This window comes from Melanerpes formicivorus, unplaced genomic scaffold (assembly GCF_026170545.1).
Source record: "Melanerpes formicivorus ecotype bairdi unplaced genomic scaffold, bMelFor1.0.p_v2 SCAF_1, whole genome shotgun sequence".
Classification (NCBI taxonomy): domain Eukaryota; kingdom Metazoa; phylum Chordata; class Aves; order Piciformes; family Picidae; genus Melanerpes; species Melanerpes formicivorus.
Genome location: NW_027142353.1, coordinates 29,905,208 through 29,932,904, shown reverse-complemented (window position 1 = coordinate 29,932,904; position 27,697 = coordinate 29,905,208). Strand labels below are relative to the sequence as shown.

The window sequence follows — 27,697 nt, the reverse complement described above, 5'->3', positions numbered from 1 at the left end:
GGGAACCAGTGTCTGCTGTGGGATAGCCTTAGCATATAGTAACAATTTAAAGATAAGCATTCTAATTATACTAAATATACTAAGCACTATAATACACTAAATATAATAAAGATAAGCATTATAAATATAGTTTATCTAGTAGACAGCACAGTTTCAGAAGGTTGTACTAAGATATCTTATTAGGTAAGGAACTTTTAAACCTAACTAGATACTCAAGACTCTAATACACCACACCATATGACACAGTATGTGGTCTCAAACCAAAACCATAAACATATTGGGGTATATCTCTGAACCCATATTCCTGTGTGGGTTTAGAGATCTTACGTGATTTTTAATCCAGTGTAGGAGAAGACATAAAGAAAAGACGTAAATAAAATACCATCTATCTAGAAAAACCTCTTTGGAAAATGGCTTAATTTTTACATATTGCTAAATATCAGCAAAAATAAATGTGTTCATTTCTCCAAAATACCTCCAGATGGCATTAAAACTCTTCTTCTTTTGGTCTTTATTGCAATATTATATTTAAAAATGGTAATTATTGGAAACATCATTTAACCATTCCCAGCTATCAGAAAGCATAAGGCTGCTAATGCTTAATTCATTTAATAAATTTGGCTAAATATGCTCACATGCTGTAATTACATTCTACAACACAATCTGGGCAAGCCATTCCTTACACCATGTCAAATCTTCCTCCAGATTAATTTCCAGAATATTTTTAATGCGTATTTGCAGCAGAAATCAAAACATCCCACAATAAATCACTGTTATTGTACCTCCTTCTGTGACTACTTTTGGACATGTAACAAATGGTGACACTTTCTGAGATTTACTTGATAGAATGCTCTGAATTTAAATAACAGGAATCAGAAAACATAAAATATGGGCAAGATTCACTCTAAAATTCACATGACTGACTGTTACAAGAACTTCTCTCCCTCAAATAGGATTAAAAAGGTGAATAGTTTTGCAGAAATTCAAAGTGCTCCTCACTGGTAGTTATTACAGGAATTCACTTCTCTATTTCAGTTTGAGAGAATGACACTATTTTTTAATTTATTTTTTTTTAACTTCCATCCCATCTGTTTCATAGACTGGTTTATGCTGGCAAAACAATTCAGTCCTTTGAACGCTAGAGTTAAAAATGGTAAAAGCTTCCATTGTTGCACTAGAATGAAGGTGGACACTGATATATTACAAGTGCCTGTTCCTATCTATTTCTTGACTTCTTTTGTTAATTCAAAAACATCAACAAAATCGTGAGAGACTGGAGATAGCTGTAATTGGATTTCAAGTAATTCAGAGGTGAAGCTGCAGACTGGAGACTTTTAAAATTACATCAGTACATCAAAGGCATATGTGACATGATGTTTTTTAGCAAGTGTGACAAACTCCAGCAGCATTAAGGTAATGCTGAAGTAAGGTTGAAAAAGCCAGCCTCACACACCCACAAAAATAATCTCTTATCTATTCAGCATGAAATGGAGCCACTTCACTTGCAAAGATCCCTGACTTACTAGCATGCAAAAGTTGTAGGCATAATTAATGTGTAGTCATTATCTAAAAAGCCATTTTAGTAAAAGCATCAGTGAAAGTGCTTTATCTTAATGAAAACAAACAAATTCTGTTTTGCCCAACAAATCTCATAAAAACACATCTGCCTTCTCCAATCTTAAATACAAAAGTGACTTACGATGTATTGGTTGCACTTTTCTCTGGACTCTTTGGCTCTACATCACTTTTCCCTTTAAAAGAGAAGAAGAAAATAACATCAGAAATGGATCAACATAGAAACTGCTCAGATAAGACACGCCAGTGCAATATTCCTTGCAGACACTGACCGCTCTTGCCACACCTGCTAGCTGCTGCTGAGGTGATCACAGGGCTGTGGGGCACTATGGATCATTTAAAAGCAATGAGTCAACCCTAACTTGTCACTTTCTTGTCACTGTCACATATAGTCTGAAAATGTCAGGCAAGGAAATTCCACAGGAGAGGCTGCATAGAGGACACAAGTTATACCAGGTGTAGTGGACCTTGGAGCATAGAGGAAAGAATTTCCCTGTGCCCCTGTTCCAAACCCCTTCTCCCCAAACAGAAATTTTATCATACAAAGCAAAACAGCATCAGCAGGAGCTAGTAAGGCAGTGATTAGGATACAATTCTGCCAATGGATGTGTTGGTTCACATTAATTTTGACAGATTAAGGATATGATCTTCAGCTACTGTAAATGAAGGTTGAGGAGCACCTCTCCAATGAAGACAGGCTGAGAGAGTTGGTGTTGTTCAGTTCGGAGGAGAGATGGCTCTGAGGAGACCTTCCTGTGGCCTTCCAGTATCTGAAGAAAGCTGGTGAGGGACTTTTTAGGGTGTCAGGTAATGACAGGACTAGGGGGAATGGAACAAAAATAGAAATGGGTAGATTCAGATTGGATGTTAGGAAGAAGTTTTTCATCGTAAGGGCGGTGAGACACTGGAACAGGTTGTCCAGGGAGATGGTAGAAGCCTCATCCCTGGAGGGTTTTAAGGACAGGCTGGATGTGGCTCTGACCAACCTGATCTAGTGTGAGGTGTCCCTGCTCATGGCAGGGGGGTTGGAACTAGATGATCCTTGAGGTCCCTTCCAGCCCTAACAATTCTATGATGCTATGATTATGAATCAGATTCCATACAACATTGAGGTGCCAGCAACAGCTGTAAGAGGAACCTCTGGAAAACTTGCTGCTGCCTTCAGACAAAGCAGGGATTTGCTACCAGTGTCCTTCCCTTGCTGTAGACAGCTATCTACTGGAAGCAGATGTAAACTCCATATGACTTCAGAACCACCGATGCCTCACTGTGGAGCTTTAGGGAAGCTAAGCACTTACTGCAGGAGGACAGCTAAAAGCACCTAAAATCTAGGCATAAGTGAAACATTCACACAGTATGGAATACATCCACTTTACAATTTGTACATCACATTTAATTTTTATCAGAGACCACGGAAGGTATATCCAGAAGATGAACTTATGGGCTAGAAAGATGTTGCTAGTGTATGTTTGTCAGCCTTAGGGTGCCTGGAGCCCTGGAGCTCATCTGTATTATGGTAATTTGGAACAAGAAACCAACAGTAACAGTTGGCATATATTCAAAGATTTTGTATTTGTAATTTAGGCTTCTTATGAGTGATTAATTATTACTATGAACACTGGTTTGAGTGTGAGAGGGCATATGGATTCCTCAGTGCTTTGCCAGCAGAGTTCACATCAGTTCTACTTTCTACAGTGTATGTTAATGCAGTAACAAGGGAGACAGTGTAAGTACTGTGAGGAGAGAGAAAAGGGAATCTCTATGATTTAGCCAAACTAGATATTAATGAATTACCCTACATTTGCAGCTGCTTTTATGCTAATCGTCACTTAACATACTTCTGTGAAGAGGAGGAGGATGAATTCTGTACAGATGGTAGAATTGCATCAGTCCAGCCTATCAGAGTAGAAAATCTGGCCATTAATGCATTATCAGTTCTTACCAACTTTGTTCTCACTTGACTGAATCATAGAAATTTTAAAAATGTGTATCAACTAAGCACAGTTGAATGCCACAGACAAGATTTTTTGATAAGCATATGTAAAAGGGAATTAACTATCAGAACAACTTGGGTTTTTTCAAACTCTTGGCCAGACTAAGCTTTACTTTCCGTTTTCCATGTAACCTGTCAAATGCATGCAGGTACCATTGTGGGAGGCTGGCATTTGCCAAACTGATAAATCTTTCCTATCTCTGGCTTCTTCTTATGGGCAAATTTACTTAATCCTTTGTTTTTCTTAGTCTTTTTGAAACTGACAAAGTATATGCTATCCATTTGGCTTTAGGACTGCTGTTAACACACTTTATTTCAGGTGCTAAACACTGTGTATGTCTTCTGAAATGGGTATGGATGTGAGTGTGCGTGCGCCTGTGTGTTAGTGTGTGTATGCACACAAATGCCTCCACAGACACATGGTAGAAATCATCAGTCCACAGATCCTTAGCTACCAAGCTGGGAGTTCTTTGCTAGTTTCTAACTCATCTCATACAACACCCTTCCTAATCTTTTTTAGATATAACCAGAGGAGATGTGCCCAGATTTCTCTCACTTCAAAATGTATGTCAAATGAACTTCTGTAGGATTTTCCCATCGAAAAGTAGGTGGTCAGAGGAGTTTTATCCTCTGAGCTGAAATTCAGGTTAATCACTCAACTGAACCAAGTAAAGTTTCCCTTTCTGACTAACTGGGAGAGAAAATATTTATGATGACAAAGCAGTATAACTTCAGCAATTATAGTTCTTAAATGCTTTGATTTCCTTGTCGGGGGGGAAAGATGAGAAAAATGAAAATATTATCCATGTGAAAGACCACTGCAGGTGACAGCCTCAAGATCCACTCCAAGAAAGACATGGTGCAATGGGCAGTACCAGATGATTTAGACTCTCAAGATGTGCATTTGGACAACTCAGTACATGGATCATTCGATGTCTTTCCCACATAGTGCCATTTGCTAGCATTTTCTCATATAGTGTATTGAGTTTGCATGACAAGGTTTTGGTAGCAGTGAGGCTACAGGGGTGGCTTTTGTGAGAACCTGCTAGAAGCTTCACCTATGCCCAAAAGAGCCAGTGCCAGCCAGATCCAAGATGGACCTGATGCTGGACAAGGCCAAGCCCACCAGTGACAGTGGTAGTGCTTATGTGATAACATATTGAAGAAGAAGGAAAAAAAATTACACAATGGGAACTTCATCTGGAGAGAGGAGTAAGAATATGTCAGAAAAACAACTCTACAGACACCAAGGCTAGTGAAGAAAGAATGGAAGAGGTACTCCAGTTGCTGGAGCAGCTGATGGAGGTTAACAGTGGCACAGATGCCCATCTGCAGCAAAAGCAGGTGGATGCCTGAAAGAGGCTACGAACCTGCGGGAAGCCCACACCGGAGCAGGCTCCTGGCAGGACATGTGGACCAATGGACCCATGGAGAGAGAACTCTACTATGCAGCAGGTTTGCTGGCAGGGCTCGTGACCTGGCAGGGGACCCACACTGGAGCATTCTGTTTCTGAAGGACTATACCCCATGGAAAGGACACACATATAGAGGACTACCTCTCATGGGAGGAACCCCTTGGTGGAGCACAGGAGGAATATGAGGAGGAAGGAGCATCAGAGACAATATGTGATGAACCGACCACGACCCCCATTCTCTGTCCCACTGTGTTGCCACAGGGGAAGAGGTATAAAAATCGGGAATGAAGTTGAATCCATGAAGAAGGGAGGGATGGGAGTAAGGTGTTTTTGTAAGATTTAGATTTATTTCTCATAATTCTACTCCAATTTGATTGGAGTAAAAGCAACTTCCTAAGTCTGTTTTGCCCATGACAGTAATTGTTGAGTAATTTCCTTGCCCTTATCTTGACCCATGAGCCCTTCATTATATACTGGGGGTGCAACTAGATGACCCTTAAAGGTCCCTTCCAACCTAGAGCATTCTATGATGTTCTCTTCCATGACAGAGTGGCTTTGGTGAGTACCTGGTGTCCAGCCAAGTCAACTGACCACCCATCTGAATTCCCCTTTTCCCCAATTTCCTCTGAGTTTGAAAAACAGGACTAGTAAAGTCTATGTCTCATTCTCTGTTTTATCTGATGCCTTCTTCCAGCACTTTGACAGGGATTCTTATGAGTCTAGGTGTCTGAAGTAGTCAAACTCCCCAAACTACATTAGAAAAACTGGTGACCTTAAACTATTGCCATAAATGAATAAAATGTTTCTGCACGGGTTCAGTTGTTTGGTTTGGTTGGCATCAGTCAGCCAGTACAAGTGCAACTCCAGCCCAGTTGCAAAGATATACTAATTTTGCTGAGCAGGATGAATGAGGAGATAAGAAGCTGGAGGTACTGTGGTGTGTGAGGGCTGATGGAGGAAATGGAAGTAAAGTGAGGTTGGAGACAAACAGAGTAAGAAGCTGTAGAAAGTTATGGGGAGGCAGAACCCATTTCCCAATCCACAGGAAGGCAGCATTCACTAGATCTGTGGAACATCATATTTTATTCAGGTGTTGAAAGAATAGAGTAGAATAGAATAAAATAGAATAGAATAGAATAGAATAGAATAGAATAGAATAGAATAGAATAGGCCAGGTTGGAAGAGACCTTCAAGATCATCGTGTCCAACCCATCAACCAATCCAACCCACCTAATCAATTAAACCATGGCACCAAGCACCCCACCAAGTCTCCTCCTGAACACCTGAACACCACCTCCCTGGGCAGCCCATTCCAATGGGCAATCACTCTCTCTGTATAGAACTTCCTCCTAACATCCAACCTAAACCTCCCCTGGCACAGCCTGAGACTGTATCCCCTTGTTCTGATGCTGGCTGCCTGGGAGAAGAGACCAACATCCACCTGTCTACAACCTCCCTTCAGGTAGCTGTAGAGAGCCATGAGGTCACCCCTGAGTCTCCTCTTCTCCAGGCTAAGCTTCCCCAGCTCCCTCACCCTCTCCTCACAGGGCTGTGTTCCAAACCCCTCACCAACTTCGTTGCCCTTCTTTGGACACGCTCCAGCAAGTCAACATCAGGAAATACTCAAAAGGAAACTATGACCAAAGATGGCCAAACACTCTGGCCTCTGATGTCACTACAAAGCCCTCATCTCAGCTGGTGTGTTTGTCACGCTTGTGACTCTGCACGTGTTTGCATAGCCCTCTCTATTATAGCCCTTTTGTGCTTCCATCTCCCATTACCGTATTCATTATTTTCTGACAGAACCTCATCCCCTTTGGCTTCTATTATTTCCTTAGTGCTGGTACTCACAGCAATATCAAACCTATGCCAGCAATTAAGTGACACCACTGCATGTTTCTTCACAACATTGTCTTCCACATGCTGACCTTTCCCCAGCGAAGAGCCACACTGTTATAATAGCCTACACCTCCTAGCCTTGTCTCTCTGGATGTCTTCTCCCTCATGCAGTGGGTGACCGGTTACTTTCAAAGCCATACCTACGAGCTCAGGGCATTTTTCATCTTCAGTCACAGCCCTGTAATTTGCAAACAGGGCTCGATGTTGGTCGACAGGTCAGGAAGCTAGCAAAATAATTCTTTTGGTTGAGAGGATTTTATGTTGAGAGATGGACAGGATCATGTATTTTTAATATGCAAGACAACATTAACAAAAGTCAGAGGTGTCAGGGGAGAGGATTAATAATTTGTTTCACAGAACAATTCAATCTTTCCTTTCAAAACAGCTGCTGAGCTTTTTTACCATAACGAAATGTAATTAAAGTGATGCTGATCTACACCATGATTTGTAAATTGGAGTCTACTGAAAAGCCCCAACCAGAAGCCACACAGGCAAACATCATTCCCCTAACCACACTGTGAGCCAAAAAGACCCACAGCCATATGGTCTTTCAGACATCATTTGGTGTTAGTTTGGCAGAATTTATGTAGCTCATTACTATGCAATACCCACAAAATATACCATGGCCTGTGAAAGACAAATGATAGTAAGTCTTCCTGCAGAATTTTCTTGCAGTCTGGATCTGGCTGTGCAACTAGGTCAGCCCTTTTCTCACTTTCTAAAAAAGCCACTCTTCTGTCCTTTCAGTCTTTCATGTCCACGTAACTAAACCTTTTTGCTCTTCCCAGTCCACCAAAAGAGATGACATTCTGATGGTCACGCTTCAGTTGTGTTCTCCACATATGGCCATAACCAAGTACTGCTTGCTGAGGCTCTATCAATCAATTGGTTTTCATACTCATTTGTCATCTCTTCCCAATGCAGCCAGAAAATGAGTTAGTACTTACTTGTATTGCTGTGTCCTGTAGATCCCTGTTGTGACTCCTACAGTAATAACAGAAAAAGGTGTTATTTGTAGGGCAATTTTTAGCTGCAATACTTGCTTGAACATTACCTTAACAATACAAACAGCACCCTTAATTGTTCATTCACTTTCAAAGTAATTTTCAATTACAAGAATAAACCAAATATTTCTTCAAAAATCCATTAATTCTAAGGCTAGTAAACTTATTTCACAACAACAGTTAATGGTACAATTCCTTGTATAGCTATTACAACTGTCCTGCTCTCTATTCATTTATTGATTAGCAAAAACTCAGCTATTATCTTCTACAAGTTTAGATGAGAAGACAGAGGGAAGACCAATATTTTTTTCATGGACCATTGGATTCTTGATCTTTCCTTTTCACATGTTGATATTGACAGCACTGGAGAATGGGAATACAGACTTTAGTTCTGAGTCCCTGAGGTTACAAGGCCAACCTTCTATCACAACCACAATATCTATGAATATGGTGCAATAAATTAGCTATTTTTTTTGCTCCTGTGAAAATGTTCATATATTTCACCCATAGAATTTGTTTGCACTCATAAAAACAAACAAGAAAACTATAAATAGAAGGGAAATACAAATATAAGTGACAACAAAAAGATATTTAAAATAAGGAAAAGAAGAACTCTTTGCTATGGATAACAGCAGGGAAAGTATCCTGTATATAACTCTGCTTTTGAATAACCCAGACATGCACAGCAACACCACCTTGTGTATGTGCTGCAGTTACAACTGCAGTAGAGGCCACTCTCAGAGGCCAGGCACCAAGAGCAATGCACAGAATCATTTTTGGTGAGGAATGAGGTGCAGGGCCAGATCCCTAGTCCACAGAAGCTGGGTAATGAGCCAAATACACAGCTCATCAGGAAAGAAAGTGCAAGTCCCCAGAGAGCTCAAGAATACTCCAACTTGGCTGAGGTAAGATTTTGCTGCTGAGTCACTCAGAAGCTGAGGGCCTGAAAAACGTCAGGACCTCAAGAGTTTCTTGTCTTCTCTGAATGGAGGTTGGCTGGACCACAAGAACTGGGATCTCAAGGGCTCAGCTAGTCAAATCCCCTCACTCTGCACCATTTGCTCTGGAGTCAAGGTTCTCCAGACTGCATGGCTTTATCTGTAATTTTTATGCTATAATACACGTCTGAAATTCACTGTCTTCCTGCAGACTTGAAATGTGAGACATCACATTTTTTGGGCAAGGGCTAGGAGTATGGAAAGATTTGTAGCATGTTTCACATGCTGACAGTAATTTCTCATGAATTCAATATTGTCTACTTTTGACAGATTGCCTCAGCTTTTTGTGAAACCTTCTGATGAGGGGATATTCGAACCTGTTCATTTTCTGGTGACTGAATATAGTCTTAAGATGTCAGAATCAGCTTGCAGTGGTGATGGCAACATGTATGTTTGAATTTAAAAGCTATTTTAGTAGACAACCAGGCTGTCCATAAGTGGGCTGTTAGAGCATGTTCAGTTTCCTGAATAGTGAACTTCTATATCTATAAAAGTTTTGGGGAATACAGTAATTTTGATGGAAACACCCTCAGGTTTGTAAGAGTGTTTGAAACTGCTAAACAAGGATCTTGCTCACTCTTTTTCATTTTCATCAACCCCGGAAGCATGCTCCTTCTCCTGTAATTGCCTAGCACAATTCTATCTCTGCCATTGGCTCTGCATAACTTCACATTTGACATTAGCAAAACATGTGCGCCATAACATTTTCACTTTTCCTTTTAACTGAATCTCTAAAATGTCACGATTCTCAACAAATTGTTCTTAATAGTAAAGGCTAATACAAAAGTTTCCTAGTGAAACAGAGAATGCTCTCAGTGAGGCAGGAAAACAGTGCAACTTTATGTAACTTAAAAACCACAGGTGACGTCTTTACTTCTGGAGATTATTTTCTAGTGCATTTGCTGCAGCTTGTTAAAAGGAAAAACAAAAGTAAATTAATTAAGCAAGTAAAGAATAACTTCACTATGATAATGTAGCTTCTGCTGAGAATCAGCACCCAATTGCTTTGTGAAAAGACACCAGTTCTCCTGGAGTGCATAAACTAATTCTCAAATAACAAAATGATGGCTGAACCCATAATATCACATGCATGTACCTAGAAATTGAACACCTGAACAAACTTTCAAGACATGAAATCACAGTAAAAACCAAGGAGAGCAAAGCACGCAGAAGAAATAACCGCATGTTATCCCTGCAAAAGAGTAGAGAGCTCTTTTTTATAAAATTTAATTATTCATTTAAAGTTTATTTATTAGGCTATTTTAAATAAAATTACAGTCCAATAATACCTAATAATTTGTACATAACAAAGTGTGACAGAGACAGGAGAAAGGAAAACACACACAGCCTGTCACATCACACATGGATTCAATTATCCTTAAGCTTTGAAAAACAAGAAATAGAGACTGTTATTGCCCCTTCCTTGTAATTTCAACAGTACAAATTAATTCCAGAGAAAGAAAATTTGAAGTTAAGGATAAAATCTAACTTTATGCTCTCTATTACATAAAGGACAGTTCCCTAAATGTGCTCTACCAGCAGTACTGTCCTGGAAAACCTACTGCACCACTCCCATGTGTCAAACCTGATCTGGACTTCCCCTTTATTCTTGTGCATTAATGCAGACCTTCCATATTAATGAGGTCTGATTTAATATACAGTTACAGCATGTGCACATACAGCCCTCCCATCCACAAGCATGCAATTATATAAAGAGATACGTCCACACTTGCAGGTTCAACTACGTATTTCTGGTGTATTTGTGATACATAAACTTCAGTTATTTACCTTTTATTACTAGACTGATTTCAAAACTATTCTAGCTATAGTTGGTGTGGCCCTTGCAACTCTAATAGTCTAATTAGTAAGTTTCAAGCCTATCACTTCAGTTGCAGATTAAAAGAATGTATGAGAACTAATGATGAAGATGCTCGGTTTTTATAGACAGGATGATTTTCATACTTGCAATAGGGCAGGAGTCCCACAAGCTCCTCTTTTTCTCATTCCCAAAATGATGAGTGTCTTTACATTTGGGAACTATCTTGTGTTAAAAAGGATTGCAGCCTACTTGCTTTTCTGGCTGGAAAAGTCATTGTAAATGAACTAAAGTGATCTCTCAACACTGCCATAAAGACTGAAAATGAATTCATGCTACCATGCATCACTTGGAACTAAGAGATGAAGCTGATGCCCTGAATTTAGAGTCTTAGCCTCTTTGCTGGCCTTGGCCACTACTTAACTGACAGGCCTATTTATCTGAATAATGTGTGACCCACAATAGTTTGATGTAGTCCTTAGGTTTTAAGAAGTTGGAACAGCTACATAGCTTACCTGTGGGAAAGCTTTCTAAGAGTTATGGAGACATTCTCTGTAAGATCCAATACAGATTTTACAGTGTGCTTTGTGAAAAGCAATACCTAGCTTATGGATGTTTCAGAAACATGTTTGAAAAAACAGGAAAACATTCTCTGCATTTCAGAGCCTGAAAAGCAAATGTCTTCTAAAGTCTGTGACTGTACAGATTCAGAGTAAGCCACAGAATTAGCTTCAAATTATTGTAAGCTATTTTAGTATAGAGGTGGTGTCTAAAATTAACAGGATCTATGGCCTATGGATCTAACAGGCCTAACAGGATCTATGCAGGATTTTTCCAGGATGCTGGTGAATTTTATTAGGTACTTCTTCCCCATCTCACACAATGCACTCTAATTTCTGCCCATGTGGACCACCCAAACCACAATTAATTGTAGTGTCACTGTATATATGCTCATATGTATGCATGCTCATAGATTGTTAAATGAAATCTTGACCATCCTAAGCTTAAATAAAATAGAAACTCTACTTTGGTAAGAGAAAAGGAAACCACCTAGAAAAGACTCTTTAAAGATGAAAGGTAGAGCTCTGAAATGCCTCTGCAGTTCTGCAGAGAAGATGAGAAAGTCAGTACCAACCATCATTCACATATCTTGGCCTATGGTCTGTGGTTCTCCTGTTCCTCTGTTTATCACAATACGTGTAGCTATAAGGAAGTGCATTCATGATGGCCACGTAGCTATGCTGATAGGTGAATGCCTTGCCCATGAATGTCTGCGCATGTGCCATGCAAGCACGTTGCATGGTGATAATTATGGCAGACACTGCAGAGCTGCAAGCACCATCTCATTTTTGTCATCCATATGTGGGCTCTTCATCTGCTCATAAGCTGTTGATCCACCTATTTCCTACTGGACTTACTCTAGTGTAACAAACCTCTAACCTGTCTACCACCTTCAACTAGCTGTGTGCTTCAGCGAGCAAACAGACAATGAGTAGTTTTCTTTTCTTTTCTGTTTTGGCTTACACCTCTGGTGCTTCAAAATCATGACACTCATTCATGGAAAAGCTGTTTTACTGTAGGCAAATCTTGAAGGTTTCCTGACTTTGCATTTATAATTATTCCCTGTACTAAATTTTGCAAAACAGACTTAAAAGTTACCGAAGGAGCTTGCTTTAGCAGGAGTAAGACTATAAAATGCGTCAATACCATCTTTCAAGCTTGAACAATTCAGGAAATATGCTTGTGACATATAAACAGTATATGCTGATATAGTGTGAAATTTTTATTGGCTCTTGCATAGAATAGTTGATTTCATTCCCTCCTGACTTACCAACTATAAATATTGTGGTTTCCCCAAGCTTGTAGTGATGAGCATTACCATGCTGTACTCCATCCTCCCTGGGATAGACAGATGATAGTGGAGCTGGTTTCAAGGACCAGGGGCCTTCAAGGACCAGGCATCAAATACTGCCCAGGGAAATACTTCTGTGGCCCATCTGGTCATCATGCCACTGGGCTGACTGACTCTCTAGCAAAGCTGCCCCCAAAGCTAGATGAGTGGCAGGGGATATATGTCCACTCCTCAGCCCGAAGCTGCAGAGGCCAGTATATTAGTAAAGTCAACCTCACAAACCTCAGTAGTGTCAACAAAAATCTCAGCTCATGAAGCCAGATGAAGCAGGAACAAAGGATGAGAGCAGGAGTTTCTTGACTTGCAGCAGCTGTAGATGCCTTGAGGTATCAGTGTGGAGCCTCAGCATATGCCTACAGAAGGAAGTGCCACATCTCGACATCCCACCAGGGACACCTGCAGTTTTGCCTTGTGGGGAGGAATCTGTGACCCACGCACAGTATGCCAGGAAATGTGCAAACAAGACTGTGTAGCCCTGCAGAGGCTGTAAGCAGGCAAAAGGCAGGGGATACTGGCACACACATGCTGGGGTTGGAGTGGCTGGAGAGCAGCCAAGCAGAAAGGGACCTGGGAGTAGTGGTTGACAGTAGGCTGAACATGAGCCATCAGTGTGGCCAGGTGGCCAAGAAGACCAATGGCACCCTGGTGTGCATCAGAAATAGTGTGGCCAGCAGGAGCAGGGAAGTCATTCTGTCCCTGTACTCATCACCAGTTAGGTCACACCTTGAGTACTGTGTCCAGCTCGGGGCCCATCAATTTAAGAAGGACGTGGAGGCACTTGAACATGTCCAGAAAAGGTCAGTGAGGCTGGGGAGAGGTCTCGAGCACAAGCCCTATGAGGAGAGGCTGAAGGAGCTGGGATTGTTTAGCCTGGAGAAGAGGAGGCTCAGGTGAGACCTCATTGCTGTCTACAACTACCTGAAAGGAGGTTGTAGACAGGTGGGGGTTGGTCTCTTCTCATAGGCAACCAGCATCAGAACAAGAAGACACAGTCTCAACCTGCACCAGGGGAAGTTCAGGCTTGAGGTGAGGAGAAAGTTCTTCACAGAAAGAGTGATTTGTCACTGGAATGTGCTGCCAAGGGAGGTGGTGGAGTCACCATCCCTTGAGGTGTTCAAAAAAGGACTGGATGTGGCACTTGGTGCCATGGTTAAGTTAGTCATGAGGGGTCAGGTATTAGGTAGTAGGTTGAACTGGATGATCTCTGAGGTCTTTTCCAACCTGGTTGATTCTATGATTCTATGATTCTATTCTGAGGTTATCAGCACAGCATCAACATCAGCCCAGAGACTTCACATACTTAGTCAAGACTCATGTAGGATATATTTTGAAGTGCAGGAGCCATGGTTTTACATCATATTGAATGTCTTACCTTGCTTGGGAAGGGAAACTTGCTTTGTTCTGCCTTTCCTGGTGTGTGAATAGCTGACAATGGTGGAGGCCAAGAATGGGTCATCTCCTGAAAAACATTATTGTACAGAAAACTGTACTTAGAAACTCAGTGGAATATGAGACAATGACACTATATATACTGCTATCACTATATCAGTAGCAAGAATGCATGGGTAGTGGAATACTTAAGTTACTGTAGCTTCTGGGAATGCCCAGTTTACATATAATTTAGACAATACATGAGCTACATTGATTTTTGTCACAGACTCTTGAGAGTAGTTCTTAAGCACTGTTTCATTTTCCTGAATGTTAATGCATCTTAAGTGCAAGATGTTTGATTTTCCTGACAATCTGCAAGGACATTTTAATCATACAACATATTCTGGCTGGTAAGACCAACAAAAGAACATTTTTTGTAGTATGGGAACAGAAATTTCAGTTCATGACCAAGTAACACTATGTACTAATCACAAAATAGATTTTGTAGACAAGACTGGAATGATAAATGCTTAACACTTGCTCAGTGGTTAATTCCTAAAATCACCTTTATCATTGCGAAATAATTGAATAAGGTCCTAACTGCAACATGTTTGTGCCTTGCAGGACACAGATATGTGGCAAGCCCTACACAAGGTGTGCTGCAGTCCACGCTGATCTCCCCTCTATGTAGTTTCGAAGAACATTTTTTAATAGCTAAGAGACATACGGAGCTTGACACAGCTTGTATGCAGTCATCTTTGACACAGATTCAGGTAGCAGGAAGACACACATTCAATACCTCTATCATTCAATCCTGAATGAGTTGGTCTCCACAGCAAGGCTGCTTTTGGGAAGGTGTAAACTAAACACTTAAGTCAAGAAATCTGTTAAGAGAGTAGGTTCATATTCCTCTCTAGTGCAAGCTGTTAAAGGATGGACATGTTATTTGATGTGTTCAGCACCACCAACCAGATACTTGGTACTCGGTAACTTAACTGAATGAGAAGCAGCACAGAGTGTGACAACCCTGAAGAGCTGGCCCACAAGTTTCAAGAGCTGAAGAGCAAATAACATCCTGACTAAGCAGGGGGCTCGCTGACACAATCAAGTGTTTGCCTGACAGATGCTTCGCAGGGTTTTGATACCATTAGCTGAGTGGAATTGTTTCTCAGTGATATTCCAAGGAGTCATGCTGAGATCCATGAACAGTCCCAAAATAATACTGGAGTTACATTTCCATGACTCATTCCCTTTTAAAGACAAAATAAAATGTTCTTGTTAGAAAAAATATGTGGTTGAGTCTCTTGCCCATCCTTTGTTAATGCTGATGGAAGGACTTCCTGACCCAGCATGGATTTAGTTGAGGCTTTTTTATATAGAGGAAAGTCTCTGTTCTGCTAATGAAAGGATCAACCCTTTGAACAGAGTTTACTAGTAATAAATGTCACCTTTAAAGCCTTCTTGATAAACAGTTTATTTCCTAATAAAAATGGCATTCTTTTACTTTATTTGAGGCTAAAAAGTTACAGGATTTATTACACTTCTGCAATCTACTTGCATGCCTCTAATCAGTGCATCATCTGGCTTGCAGTTTCAGTATCAGAATTCTTTGCTTTACAGTTCTTTGAGACAGATTGTTCATCTTATGCCTTCCTTATCTGATAAGTGCCAGCAATAGCAGTATATAATAATCTTCAATATAAAGTAAGTTCTTTTAACTCTGGCAACAAAAAAAAGACAAGCAACCAGGCTGCTGTTTGCTACAAGCACCTGGCACACATGGTACTGTTTTTGAAAGATTAAGGAATTAAGATTAAGGTTTATGACAACAAATTGAAGAAAAAGAGATTTGCACCATGGATGTTTAATCCTAAGGCTGTGATCTAAAGTGGTATTGCTTTCTCATCTGCTTTTCTCTTACAGGACCACTTGCTTACTTTTTAGAAAATGGGATGTTATGTATAAAGACTAAAGGTGTTCTCACCAGTACAACACCATTCCCAAACAGTGTTTTTCCCTACGAGTTGTCATGCTGAGCCCAAAAGTATGCATAGGAACGAATGACGTGCCCCTTTCTTCTGAAGGGCAAAGCTTTAGGTTATCTCTGTCAACTGAAGAATTGGAGCAGACGGACTGGGAAGGTCTGGTGGCTTTGACCTGAAGTTATCCTACTTGTGAAATATGCTATGATTTCCATTTGCTCAAGAAGCAGTTTCTCCAGGTTATATGGCGGCTGGCCCTCCCTGTCACCTTCAGGGAAACATCTTCTGAGAAGTCTGCTATATGCCATGCAGGAACCAATATGTTACAGCAGCAGAGCTCTTCCCTCCCACCTTTCCTGCCTGAATTTGACAATGATGCCTTCATCCAGGGAAAGGACCAGCGGGCTGATTAAAAATAAGGGTAACCTTTTTTTTTTTGACACGTCAAACTCTTCCATTTCTTTTTTTCCCCAAGATTATTTCTCATTCACACATCAATGAAAAATGGCCTTAGAGGTGTTCTTTTTTTTTTTTCCCCAACTAGCTTCTTTTCTCCCTTTTTGCTGTGAGTATAGTATACACTAAAGCTTTCTACATAATTTAAATTTGGGGTAAACCTTATGGTTACACAAAAGATTTAGTAAGCCCACTGACAGTTGCCAGGGTTAATGCATGCCATTATCATGAATATCTGACTGTGAATGTACTAGAATAATATTTTGAGTTGTGATTATATGGTGTATTTATCACTATTCTTTATAACTAGGATGACTATAAAATAAAATCAAATTAGAAAAAATAATCATAAAACTAACATGAAAAACACAGAATCGTAGAATCATAGAATTGTTTTGGTTGGAAAGGACACATCTAAGATCATCAGGTCCAACTATAAGCCAAACCACAGGCTCTCACTACTAAGGAGTAGTAAGGTTTAAATGTAGTAATTAAAAAAAAAATTAACAAACCCAAACATTAAACTATGTGCACAGTCTCCTTCTGGCTGCCAAAAGCCGAATCACAAAAATCAGGAGAAAGGATTCAGGGGTCCAGCAAACATCAACATTTTGTGAGGTCAGGCAAAACCAAATCCTGAGTATGTTCCCGTGTGCCACATCTCATGATTCTAGACTCCATCTAGATATATTTGATTAGAAGCACTAGTAGTTTTGTACAATTATATCAAGATCTTTTTTTTTTAGTACATACCGCAAAATTTTTGAAAATGTAAACTCGAACAGCAACTACCAAAATAGAAAGAACTCATCTTTTATTGTTAAAATCAATTCTCATGCACGGCTTCTCTTTTCTGTTGAGCTAAGTTGTCTGCCTTTAGAGTTTGTGATTGGCAGCATTGGCATAAGGCATCCACTGGACTGAAAACAATGTTTCAAATGCACTGATGAAATTTAAGCGCAATTATGATCCTTGGCACCTTCAAATTGGTGTTAGAACATTGATTGACAGAAAAGATTTGTAAAATTATAGAGAAAAAAAGCAAGGATTAACCTTTAGAATGAAATCGAACAAAAAATTAGATCCACAACACCTGGCATCAGAAAATGTTCCAGTCACTATAAGATAATGGTCTAACTTAAAACCAGTTTAGATATTTCTTTAAATTTCATTAAGTTAACCTTAAAGTCCTGAACAACAATATTAAATGAGAAGCCACTCTGGGCTCCAATAATAGGGAAAAAAAGACTTCTTGATCAGAGCAGGAGCTGACTAGACCTTTTTAAAATACATGTAGATAAGCACCTGTGCCCAGCTGCAGGACTGCTTGTTTGAGATGACAATGACTGCCCTCCTCATCCTGCAGCCAGATACATAAGACCAAGGGATAGCTCTGAGACCCTTTGTAGAAAACAGAGCTTTCTCCTAGTGAGAGCTGCAGTAGTTTTGTTTCACACTGACATCTTTGCAGGCGGTAGTGATGACATGTCTCATTCACATATGTATGATAACCCTCCTTGTCTACATCCATAGTAAAACTGTTTCCAGCAGTTATACACAAATGTCCAGTTTTACAAGCTATATAAGTCTAAGCCTAGTTAATCTCAGTCAATGTGCCAACTTGGCTTTTCTTCTTACTGGAAGGAAAACCTTCAAATAAAGATACATATAGTATTCTGTATCCTTACTTCAAATTCAGTTTGCGCAGCAACAATTAAGTAACAAGACATTCTTGTGGATTAATGATGGCTTGACAGTGTTTTGTTTGGGGCTTTTAACCCTACCTTGCAGGTAGTTTTTCAGGAAAAGTACCATGCAGAGGTGAATAGGAGTATTCACTCTGGACTTAAAGCAAAGCTATTTATCTAGTGCCATCAGTCTTGCTGTGTGGCACATGATACCAGGAATGGCTGAACTGATTCAGAAGAATTGTAATTAACAAAAAGTAGGGAGACCACTATCATCTAGAGTTGAAATCTAGTCACATGTATTATCTTGCAGTTCATTTACTACCAAAACCAGAACTTATCATTAGGCCACTAAGAAAACTGACTCCTTAATCTTCCTTTTTCCTTGTGCTCATGCAGCCAGTTTTTGATTCATAGTATTTTGTCTCTCCACAGATGATGATTTAAGAAATGTTTGTAGTGTCTCATGAAGGACCCTGTTAAACAGATTTTTAAAATTATTTTAGCTGTTTCAAATGTCTCAATTTCATCCATTGATCTATTGATACGATGGTGGAACATTATTCTCCTTTGCAAATACTGTGCTGGTTAGAACATGGGGACAGCAGAGGCTCTCTTTTTGGAGTTATCTACACTAAAATGCAGATTTTAGATAAGCATTAGACCTATTTGTTTAGATGGATGTCAAGGCAACTCAAAGCTAAGGCAGAGCTTTCCAAGATCCTTTAGCAAGTGATCACAGGACACATTTTGAGAACCTCAAATCCAGCTGCTCTTCTGTCTTCAGAAAATAAAGTGTTTTTTTTAAACACAGGTGACTCATTCACTGCTGTCACTTGGCAGAGATCCCTTTCAGTTCAGTGAAGCTACACTGCCACTAGCTGACAACATGGATATGATTTTAGTGTCAAACACCCAAATCAAGGAGTCTGACACTAAGAGGTTAACACACTCTAATGGCTTAAGCTGCCTGCACCCCCCCACCCTCGGCCTAGAAGTGAAGGAAAAGTAACACTCAAAAATCTGAAACTTCTGGAGACTATGTTGAAGCTGATAGTGTTTCACTATGATGTTTCCAACGATGTGAAAAGCAGATTTCCTTTTTGAAAATTGATTTCTCTATCATCTCTTATTTCTGCAACTTTTCTAACCCAAACCTCAAATACGTATCTGCAAACCAGAAAGATAAAGCTGTTTCCTCTTGTTTCTTTATGCTGTCACTTATTCAAACTACATCTTCTTAACTCTTCTTCCCTGTAAGCCCTGCAGTTTCCTTTGAGCACTTCTTATTTTTACCCTGTCCACACGAGCATCTTTTATTTCACTATTATCCTTTTGGTAATATGTTGTTTAGAACCATGAGCCCTCAACAAAATATCTTGATGTTTTCCAGCTTTCTTTGCTTACTGTTTTACTTTCTTTCCACCCTTTTATTTAGGCAGGTTTTAATTCATAGTTAATGTTTATGTCACATAGAATGCAAAATGCTTTCTAAACTTGAGATATGACAAACATGGTTTCACCCACTAACTGAAGGATGATATAAGGGAAATACTATGAGCTCCCTGTCATAGAGCTGAGATACCTCTAAGGACACCATTTAAGCTGAGCTGGGTGCCAGTTCAGCATTGAACCTCATTTGTCTTTTCTACTCCTGCTAAAATTATTTCACGGAGTCACACTTTTACCACAGCAATCTGCTGAAAAACACATTCTCCCACATTTCCCCTTTGGCTCCAGTCCCAAGACCCTTCAAATACCCTCTTGCTTTCTGTATTACAAATTCCTTCTCATAGGCTTCATTGGCATAATATTCAAAGATATATGACAATCCAGAGGTGAGTGCTTGTCACTTTTGTTTGTTTGTTTCTAAGTAAAGAAATAAAGGTAATCGTGCAGCTTGTGACTGCATCATTTGTGCTGTGCTTGGCTCTCCAGAGCTGCATGGAAGGGCAGCAGCTGAAATTGCTTGACAGAAACAAGACTGTCTGTGTGTATGTGTTGGCTGGGGAGAAGGAAAGCGAAAAAGAGAAATTAGGCCCTTGGAAAGGGTGAAGGTCAGAGGTTTTGCCGACTGAAGTATTAAAGAATGTGTTCAGCATCAAATTTCCAGATATTTGGTATCTACAGAACTAAACTATTCCAAATCATGAACATTTGTAACATGATCTGTGGATCAATTCACCCTACAGCAAATCACAAGCATTAGTGCAGTAAGTTTCTGTTTGGAATATGTTATGTCCACTTTAACTGTAACCATCCTGAAACATTTAGTCAAGATTCAACAATCTAGGACAGATAAATACAAAAGAAGGCAACATCTGCTTACTTATCAAATGGACTTATTTGGGTTCTTCATTGTATGATCATAATCCTTTAAGAAGAGTCTTGTGAATTTGTATTCATTTTTTTGAGGAGAAAATGAGTCTATAAGTCCAGAAGAAGTATGGATACCTGAAATAAATGTATTTGGATTCTAAAAGCAAGTGCTAATTAGAATATAACACATGCCATGCTCTCCCATATCAGAGTTTTAAACAAAAAGATTTATCTCTAACTATGAAGAAAGGAATAACATGTCTCTTTAAAGGTACATCATAGAGCAAAACCTAGCGGGTTTCCTTAAAAAATTTTACTGAAATGGAAAAACTCAACCAACCAACCCACCAAATGAAACACCACCACCCCCCGACAAAAAACACCCCCCACCCAAACAACAACAACAAAACCAACAAAAACTGGACAAATTTTCTCTTAGTTGCAATGATGAGTATCAACCCTTATCTGAGAAGCTGTATTTTAGATGAATGCGCTGGGCCATATGATATGGCAAACCATCTGAAAATCAGTCTTGCCTGGACAAGCCAAGATGATGTGGCTAATCAAGGTACAATATTTATTAGTACATTAACCTCCTGCACCCAAGGACTGTGGATTCTAATTCCTGAATTACCATGCAAGACAGATGCAGCTAGTTTTCCAGTCTCAGTTGGCATCAAGCTAACAGAAGTGGCTAATGAAGATGAATAGCTGCCGCTTGGGAGTTGGGGGAGGAGAAAGAGGATAGAACCTAGAATACTTCAAGGTCCAGACCTCTCCATGATTTCAGATAATAACGAAAAAGTGCACATAGTCAATATTTTCAGAGATCATAACAACCATGTTAATTTTGCAATCTGCTAACAAAGCAAAGGCAGTGGCCTCACAATTGCCCTGGAAACATTTCAAGAAGTTAACTCAAAAGCTATTGAAAATAAAGACCAGGACACTGGTCAGGGTGGGTATTACCCTGTTTTTGGTGAATGATTGTATTAATATGGACAAAGGAGCAGAGAAAAAAGGCTTTACAAAGATAAAACCCAGACACATTTAATAAGAAAACGTCTGTGGTTTGGAGAAGACAAAAAAATACCGTCATAGTAAATATTTAGCAATACTGAAATATCTTTGCCACAAACGCATGTAATGTTCTAATAATGCCTTTATTTCAGACAAAACCACACTACTAAATGTAAGGAGATCATCAAAGCACGATTTGTCGGGTTTTATTTTTTTTTTTAAACTAGATGAATTTTGCAAGTTTCTTACATTGTGTCAGCATTCTGATAAGTACATTAGTGGTTCTCATTCACCCCTGCTGGAGGGAAGGTGAAATAGAACGCAATCAGTTTGGCTTAATTTGTTCTTAGTTCCAGTCTTGCACACTCCAGAAGCTAGTTTAAGAGGACTGAGGGGTACCATGAAGCCTTACTTAGTTCCTGGGAACCAGAGGGCTTGTACAAAAAGCTCCTTTGTGCATCTACAGTGGAGATTCACCAATGGGCATGAATTGATAAATTTATCTCAGCTTGTTCAGTCAATTGATTATTTCAAGCTTCAAGAACTTATGGATAACACAGTAGTGCCTATGTGCTCTGTGCACAAGTTATGGGCAGATATTATGTGAAGTAAATACCTTGTGCTCTGGGTAAAGGTTTAAGGTGCTACTAGAACACCTTTTGGCTAACATACTTGTGAAAGCTGCCAACCATAACAAGAACAAAGAAAGCTCTGTTCTGTGTTACTACAACAAATTTCTTGATCAGTGTGAAAATATGATATAGAGGGTAAGAAAAGACTGGGATGGGGGAGTGGGAGGGGGAACAAATGACAAAAACCAAACAAAAAAAAAAACAAACCAGAATTGAAGTACTAGAAATTAAATTGCTGTCAAGAGTGGTTCTAAAAAGAGTAGCTCCAAGAGGTTTGGCACTTGTGGTTTCTTAATTATATCAGATGAAATGTGCTCAATTTACAAGCAAAAATTACTCCAGGCTGGGACCTCAGACTGGAGCTGAACACCAGGGCAAGACGTCTCCTTCCCTTTATCCTGCCATAGCACAGAGAGGTTCTGCAAGGTAAAGCAGGCTGTAAATCCTTCCTGGACTACCATGCATGGATGTGGCTGACTGCAATTAGTAAATAATTTTGTTTATGATGTTCTGACAACTTAGGGATTCTATTCATATACAAGTAATTTATTCTGAATGAGATTAAGAAATCAGTGTAGCACTGCATGCTTCAGTGTATATGAATTCAACCATCTGTTCTCAAGGTTGCATTGTGTGCCTTCTAGATTTCACTTGACAGAAAGATGTTAAATCTTGATGATTTGTATTCTAGAAGCAGCACAGCGGCACAATGTGATAGCTGAAGCTTACAGGGACCAGTTCAGCTAAGAGTACAGAGGTACAGACAGCTGAACATAGACAAACTTGTGTCCACAAATGAAGGATACCATACATACCTGCTAGACTGGGACACTGGTCCAAGAAATGAGATAAAGATCACCAGAGGAGAAGCAATTGAAAATAATCTCTCAATATCTCATGCTCTTGCTCAAAGAACTTGTTCTATCATTGTTTATTTGAAAATAGAGAAATAAGCAGCACAGTAAAACTGCTGAGGCCAATGCTTGTTTGACCACATTTCATCAAAAATGCTAGACATTCTGAGAAGGTGAGGCAGGAAACAAAAATATACATCACAGATATTTACAGATATCAAGTCTGTTAGAGTTAGGAGCTCCTGTGCTTGATTTGCACAAGCATCTTTACAGAGGGGGGAAAAAAGCCTCTAACATGACTGAGAAAATTCATTTCTAGACAACTGTAAAGTATCCCAAAGAAAAAGGCAGAATCTCTACTCACCTCCTTTAACAGGATTCATGAGAGATTAGAGCTGTTCATGCTTAACAGACATCCATGTATACAAAATTTCCTAATAGGTCTCCGTGTAAAATGTTGTCGGTTCACAAGAATGCAAAAACATTGAACCCACTAACTTCTTACATCATAAGGCAATGGATAGCAGAACAAAGAGTCAAATAAAAGTTAGGAAAACCCCTCAACTTCTCTTGAACTGGCAGCTCACTCCTGGGATGCAGTGTTATGAAAATGTTTGTCTCTTAAGAGGAAGAAAGGATGCATTTTTAAATGTTATGCTTCAGCCAAATACAAGATAATAGACTCAAAACAGGGGAGAGTAGCTGTAGTTACCTGGCTTGTGACACAGGTCAGAATGCTAGTCAGACTGGCTGATAATGTACACTAAAATGCACGAAAGTGGGATTCTTGTTCTTTGTGTTTCTTTTTCAGTCTCAATACAGTTTTACAAGACAATAAAACATGTGAACCATTTGTATTCACATGTGAATACTAGTTACTGACCACAAAAACAGTGATTATGAGGAAGAGATGATGTACTGTGTTTTAGAAAACAGAAGTTTGCTCCTTCCTTATAGAATCAGAGCTCTGCAGTTTGTAAAAGACCTTTTGGATTGAGTCCAGCCCTTAATGTAGCACTGCTAAATCCACCACTATGTCGCTAATTACCACATCTTTTGAATACCTCTAAGGATGATAACTCAAGCACTTCCCTAGTCAGAGTGTGAGTGCATGGGGTACTGCCCCTGCCTACAAAACTGGCATAATCACAGCCTCTGCAATTCACAGGTTGCAGGTTCCCAATGTGGTAGTCTCAGAAAACAGATCCAGAACTGCACTTTGAAAAGACTGGCAAGGGTGGGAAGAAGGCTTAAGACCAGTTCTTTGCTGCTATGCAGAAAAATGTTAGGCTTGCTTGTAGCAGTGTATTTCTAGGAGCCCATCTTAGTGCATTCTGCACAGGCAGGGAGCCCACCACTGCTGCAACTGCTCTCTATCATGTTCTTGGGAACCAGCGCCATAAGCACAAAACAACACTTGCTCCGTCTCACCACTACGCATGGGGTGGCCTTTGGGAAGCTGTCCAAGTCAGGGAAAGCCCTTTTGTTTGCTCCAGATGTCCCCAGGCAATCTGGCATTTCTTGTTAAAACTGCTTTTAAAATTGTGCTGCAAATACACCCATGGAGCAATGAAGGAGGCCATTCTTTAGCTGTGAAATTCACATTTACCTAGAGTTTATATTAAGTCAGTTCTTCGAAACTATCATTGTCTCAAGCTCTGCCCGTTTTAAGCACTGAAACAATATTTAGTGCTTATTGTACTCTCTGGCTTTCATTTGCAAGGTATTCTGCAAACCTGAATTAAGCATCCCAGCACCCTTGCAATCTCTGTAAGTACCATGCTGTAATTATGAGCTGAAACACACACAAGTGGAATTAAGGTAGAAATCTTGAGTGAGAAAATTCCTGAAGAAAATTGCTGTGCTGGCACATATGGTACCAAGGGAGACAATGTCATTCTGTGACTTGGAAAAATTAGTAGAATGTATGAAAACATACACTGAAGCCTTAACACTACTTCTAAAGCATGTGTTCTGGCTTCATCCATTATACTGTTTATTTCATTAAGAAGCAAAGACATACTAGTATCCCATTCCTTAGTGTAGCTATTGTCTGCAGAAGAAATGTGCATCTATTAAAAAAAGAAACGGCTTTAAACCACTTTAACTAAACCCAAATACTTTTAGATTTATCTAATTTGGTTAAAAACCAAATTAAATTAATGGAAAGGAAAACAAAGAGATCTTTGAAAGAGTTTGCAAGTAGACTGGTTATGAAACAACTAAATTTGAAATGAAGAAACACCCATATTCACAGAAAGTGTATCATACGGCCTCATCATTTCTAGGTATCCTCTGCTGATGTTGTACAGTACATCTCAGTACAAAGACAGCTGGGGTTTACAGCTAGAATGCTAAGAGTAATGATGCTAACAGAAGTTTTTACAACTCTCTAAAACATTATTCAAGATGTTTGCCAGCGAACAGTAGGTGATTATGAAATTACAGGCTGCCTTGTGACAGAGACACACAAGGAACTAAGATGGTTAAAAATGCTTGCTTATTTTTTAGCTCTTAACTACACATAATTTACTTATACACTTTGCAACAAAATTAACATTCTTTTGCTGTCATTTAAAAAATGAGGATGTATTTATTTTCTCTCTGTGTTTTCTTTTTAACCTCATAGAAATCCTGTGGGGAAAAATAATAAAGCAATACATAAATAAAAAGGAAACAAGACATATCATTACAATTTTCAAATTATGTTATCTGTGTTTTAGAGAGCAGGGAATCAGGCCTTAGCCCTGGAAATTGAAAAGGCTAAAAGTCATGAAAGGTTGCTTTAGGGCAGTAAATGTTAGTTTCTTTTGATTTCTCTTGATGAGAGCCATCAGACTGCATTCACTGCAACAAGAAGGTCCCCATAACGTCTATATATCAATTAATTCCCACTTAATCCTTCAGCAATTTTTCTCCCTATGGCAGGATTCCACCTCTGTCGATTAAATGTAGTCCTTTAGTTCAGACATTTCTTTATTTTAAAATAGTTTCATAGTAAAACAAAGCAGTGGATATGTCTTCCAAATCTTCAGTATACACGGAATCCCATCAGAAAAAAGATGACAATACAGAGCTTTTTTCCTGCAAGTAATAGAAGTATAAACAAGGAACAACCTCAAAATGAAATGGAGACAATTGGAGCTTGCTACAATGTTAAAAGAGTACTGTAATCATGAACATTTCATGCTTTTTGTGTGAGAAGAATAGGATCCTGGAAATATGCCAGGCATCTTAAAATAATCTGCATGGGCAAGGTAATTGCATCCAACTAGTGTATTCTGAGCAGTGACACAACGATCTAGAGGTAACTCAGTTAAAGCAACCCTGTGTTCAGAATACCAGACATAAAAAATGCCAGTGGTACAAACGCAGTCTATCCCCAGTGCTGCATTATGCCAACCAAAGAGAACTCTGGTTACAGACAGGAGCAGCTTGTCAGAGGCTTTGCTGATTGTTCAGAACAGAACAGACTAGACTAGACTAGACCAGATTAGATTAGACTAGACCAGACTTGACTAGACTAGACAAGACTATTTAGAATAAAACCTTTATTTATTTAGAATAAACCAAACCAGGTTGGAAGAGACCTTCAAGATCATCGCGTCCAACCCATCAACCAATCCAACCCACCTAAACAACTAACCCATGGCACCAAGCACCCCATCAAGTCTCCTCCTGAACACCTCCAATGACAGCGACTCCACCACCTCCCCAGGCAGCCCATTCCAATGGGCAATCACTCCCTCTGTATAGAACTTCTTCCTAACATCCAACCTGAACCTCCCCTGGCGCAGCCTGAGACTGTGTCCTCTTGTTCTGGTGCTGGCTGCCTGGGAGAAGAGACCATCATCCGCCTGTCTACAACTTCCCTTCAGGTAGTTGTAGAGAGTGATAAGGTCACCCCTGAGTCTCCTCCTCTCCAGGCTAAGCAACCCCTGCTCTCTCAGTCTCTCCTCATAGGGCTTGTGTTCCAAGCCCCTCACCTACTTCGTTGCCCTTCTCTGGACTCGTTCCAGCAAGTCAACTGAGGGGCCCAGAACTGGACACAATACTCGAGGTGTGGCCTAACCAGTGCAGTGTACACAGGGGCAAAATGACCTCCCTGCTCCTGCTGGCCACACTGTTCATGATGCAGTCCAGGATGCCATTGGCCCTCTTGGCTGCCTGGGTACACTGCAGGCTCATGTTCAGCCTGCCATCGACCAGTACCCCCAGGTCCCTCTCTGCCTGGCTGCTCTCCAGCCACTCTGACCCCAGCCTGTAGCACTGCATGGGGTTGTTGTGGCCAACTAGACTAGACTAGACTAGTCTAGACTAGAATAGAATAAATGAGGTTGGAAAAGACCTTTGAGATCATTGAGTCCAACCTATCATCCAACACTATCTAACCATCTAAACCATGGCACCAAGTGCTCCATCCAGTCACTTACTAAACATCTCCAGTGATGGTGACTCCACCACCTCCCTGGGCATCCCATTCAGCAAACAGAAACACTCATTACACCTGAGCACAAGACAGACTGAAGTTTTAAGAGAAAGCATATTATAATGTGAGATGAGAAAAGATAAAAACTGTACTTTCAAATTAATCCTTTAATACCAACTAGCAGGAAAGCCTTTAGTAGAGTTTGCTTGGTTTTACTGATAGTTTCAATGCATTGAATGCCTATCTATATTTTAGCCCCAGTGCCTTGATTCACATTCCCATTGGTTTCTGATGCTTAATCTCATTAGTACAGCTGTTTGTATTGATATAGCCA

General features: G+C 39.9%; 1 protein-coding gene across 1 annotated transcript in view; it reads right to left on the bottom strand.

Annotated features, from left to right (window-relative positions):
* Positions 1–27,697, bottom strand: part of AFF3 (ALF transcription elongation factor 3) — a 365,437-nt gene that overhangs the window by 142,246 nt on the left and 195,494 nt on the right. Inside the window, exons 5-7 of the mRNA XM_068138610.1 lie at positions 13,985–14,071; positions 7,830–7,866; positions 1,700–1,751 (exon numbers count right to left, since the gene is read on the bottom strand). Coding sequence (XP_067994711.1) covers positions 1,700–1,751; positions 7,830–7,866; positions 13,985–14,071 — 176 coding nt within the window. The remainder of the gene's footprint in view (positions 1–1,699; positions 1,752–7,829; positions 7,867–13,984; positions 14,072–27,697) is intronic.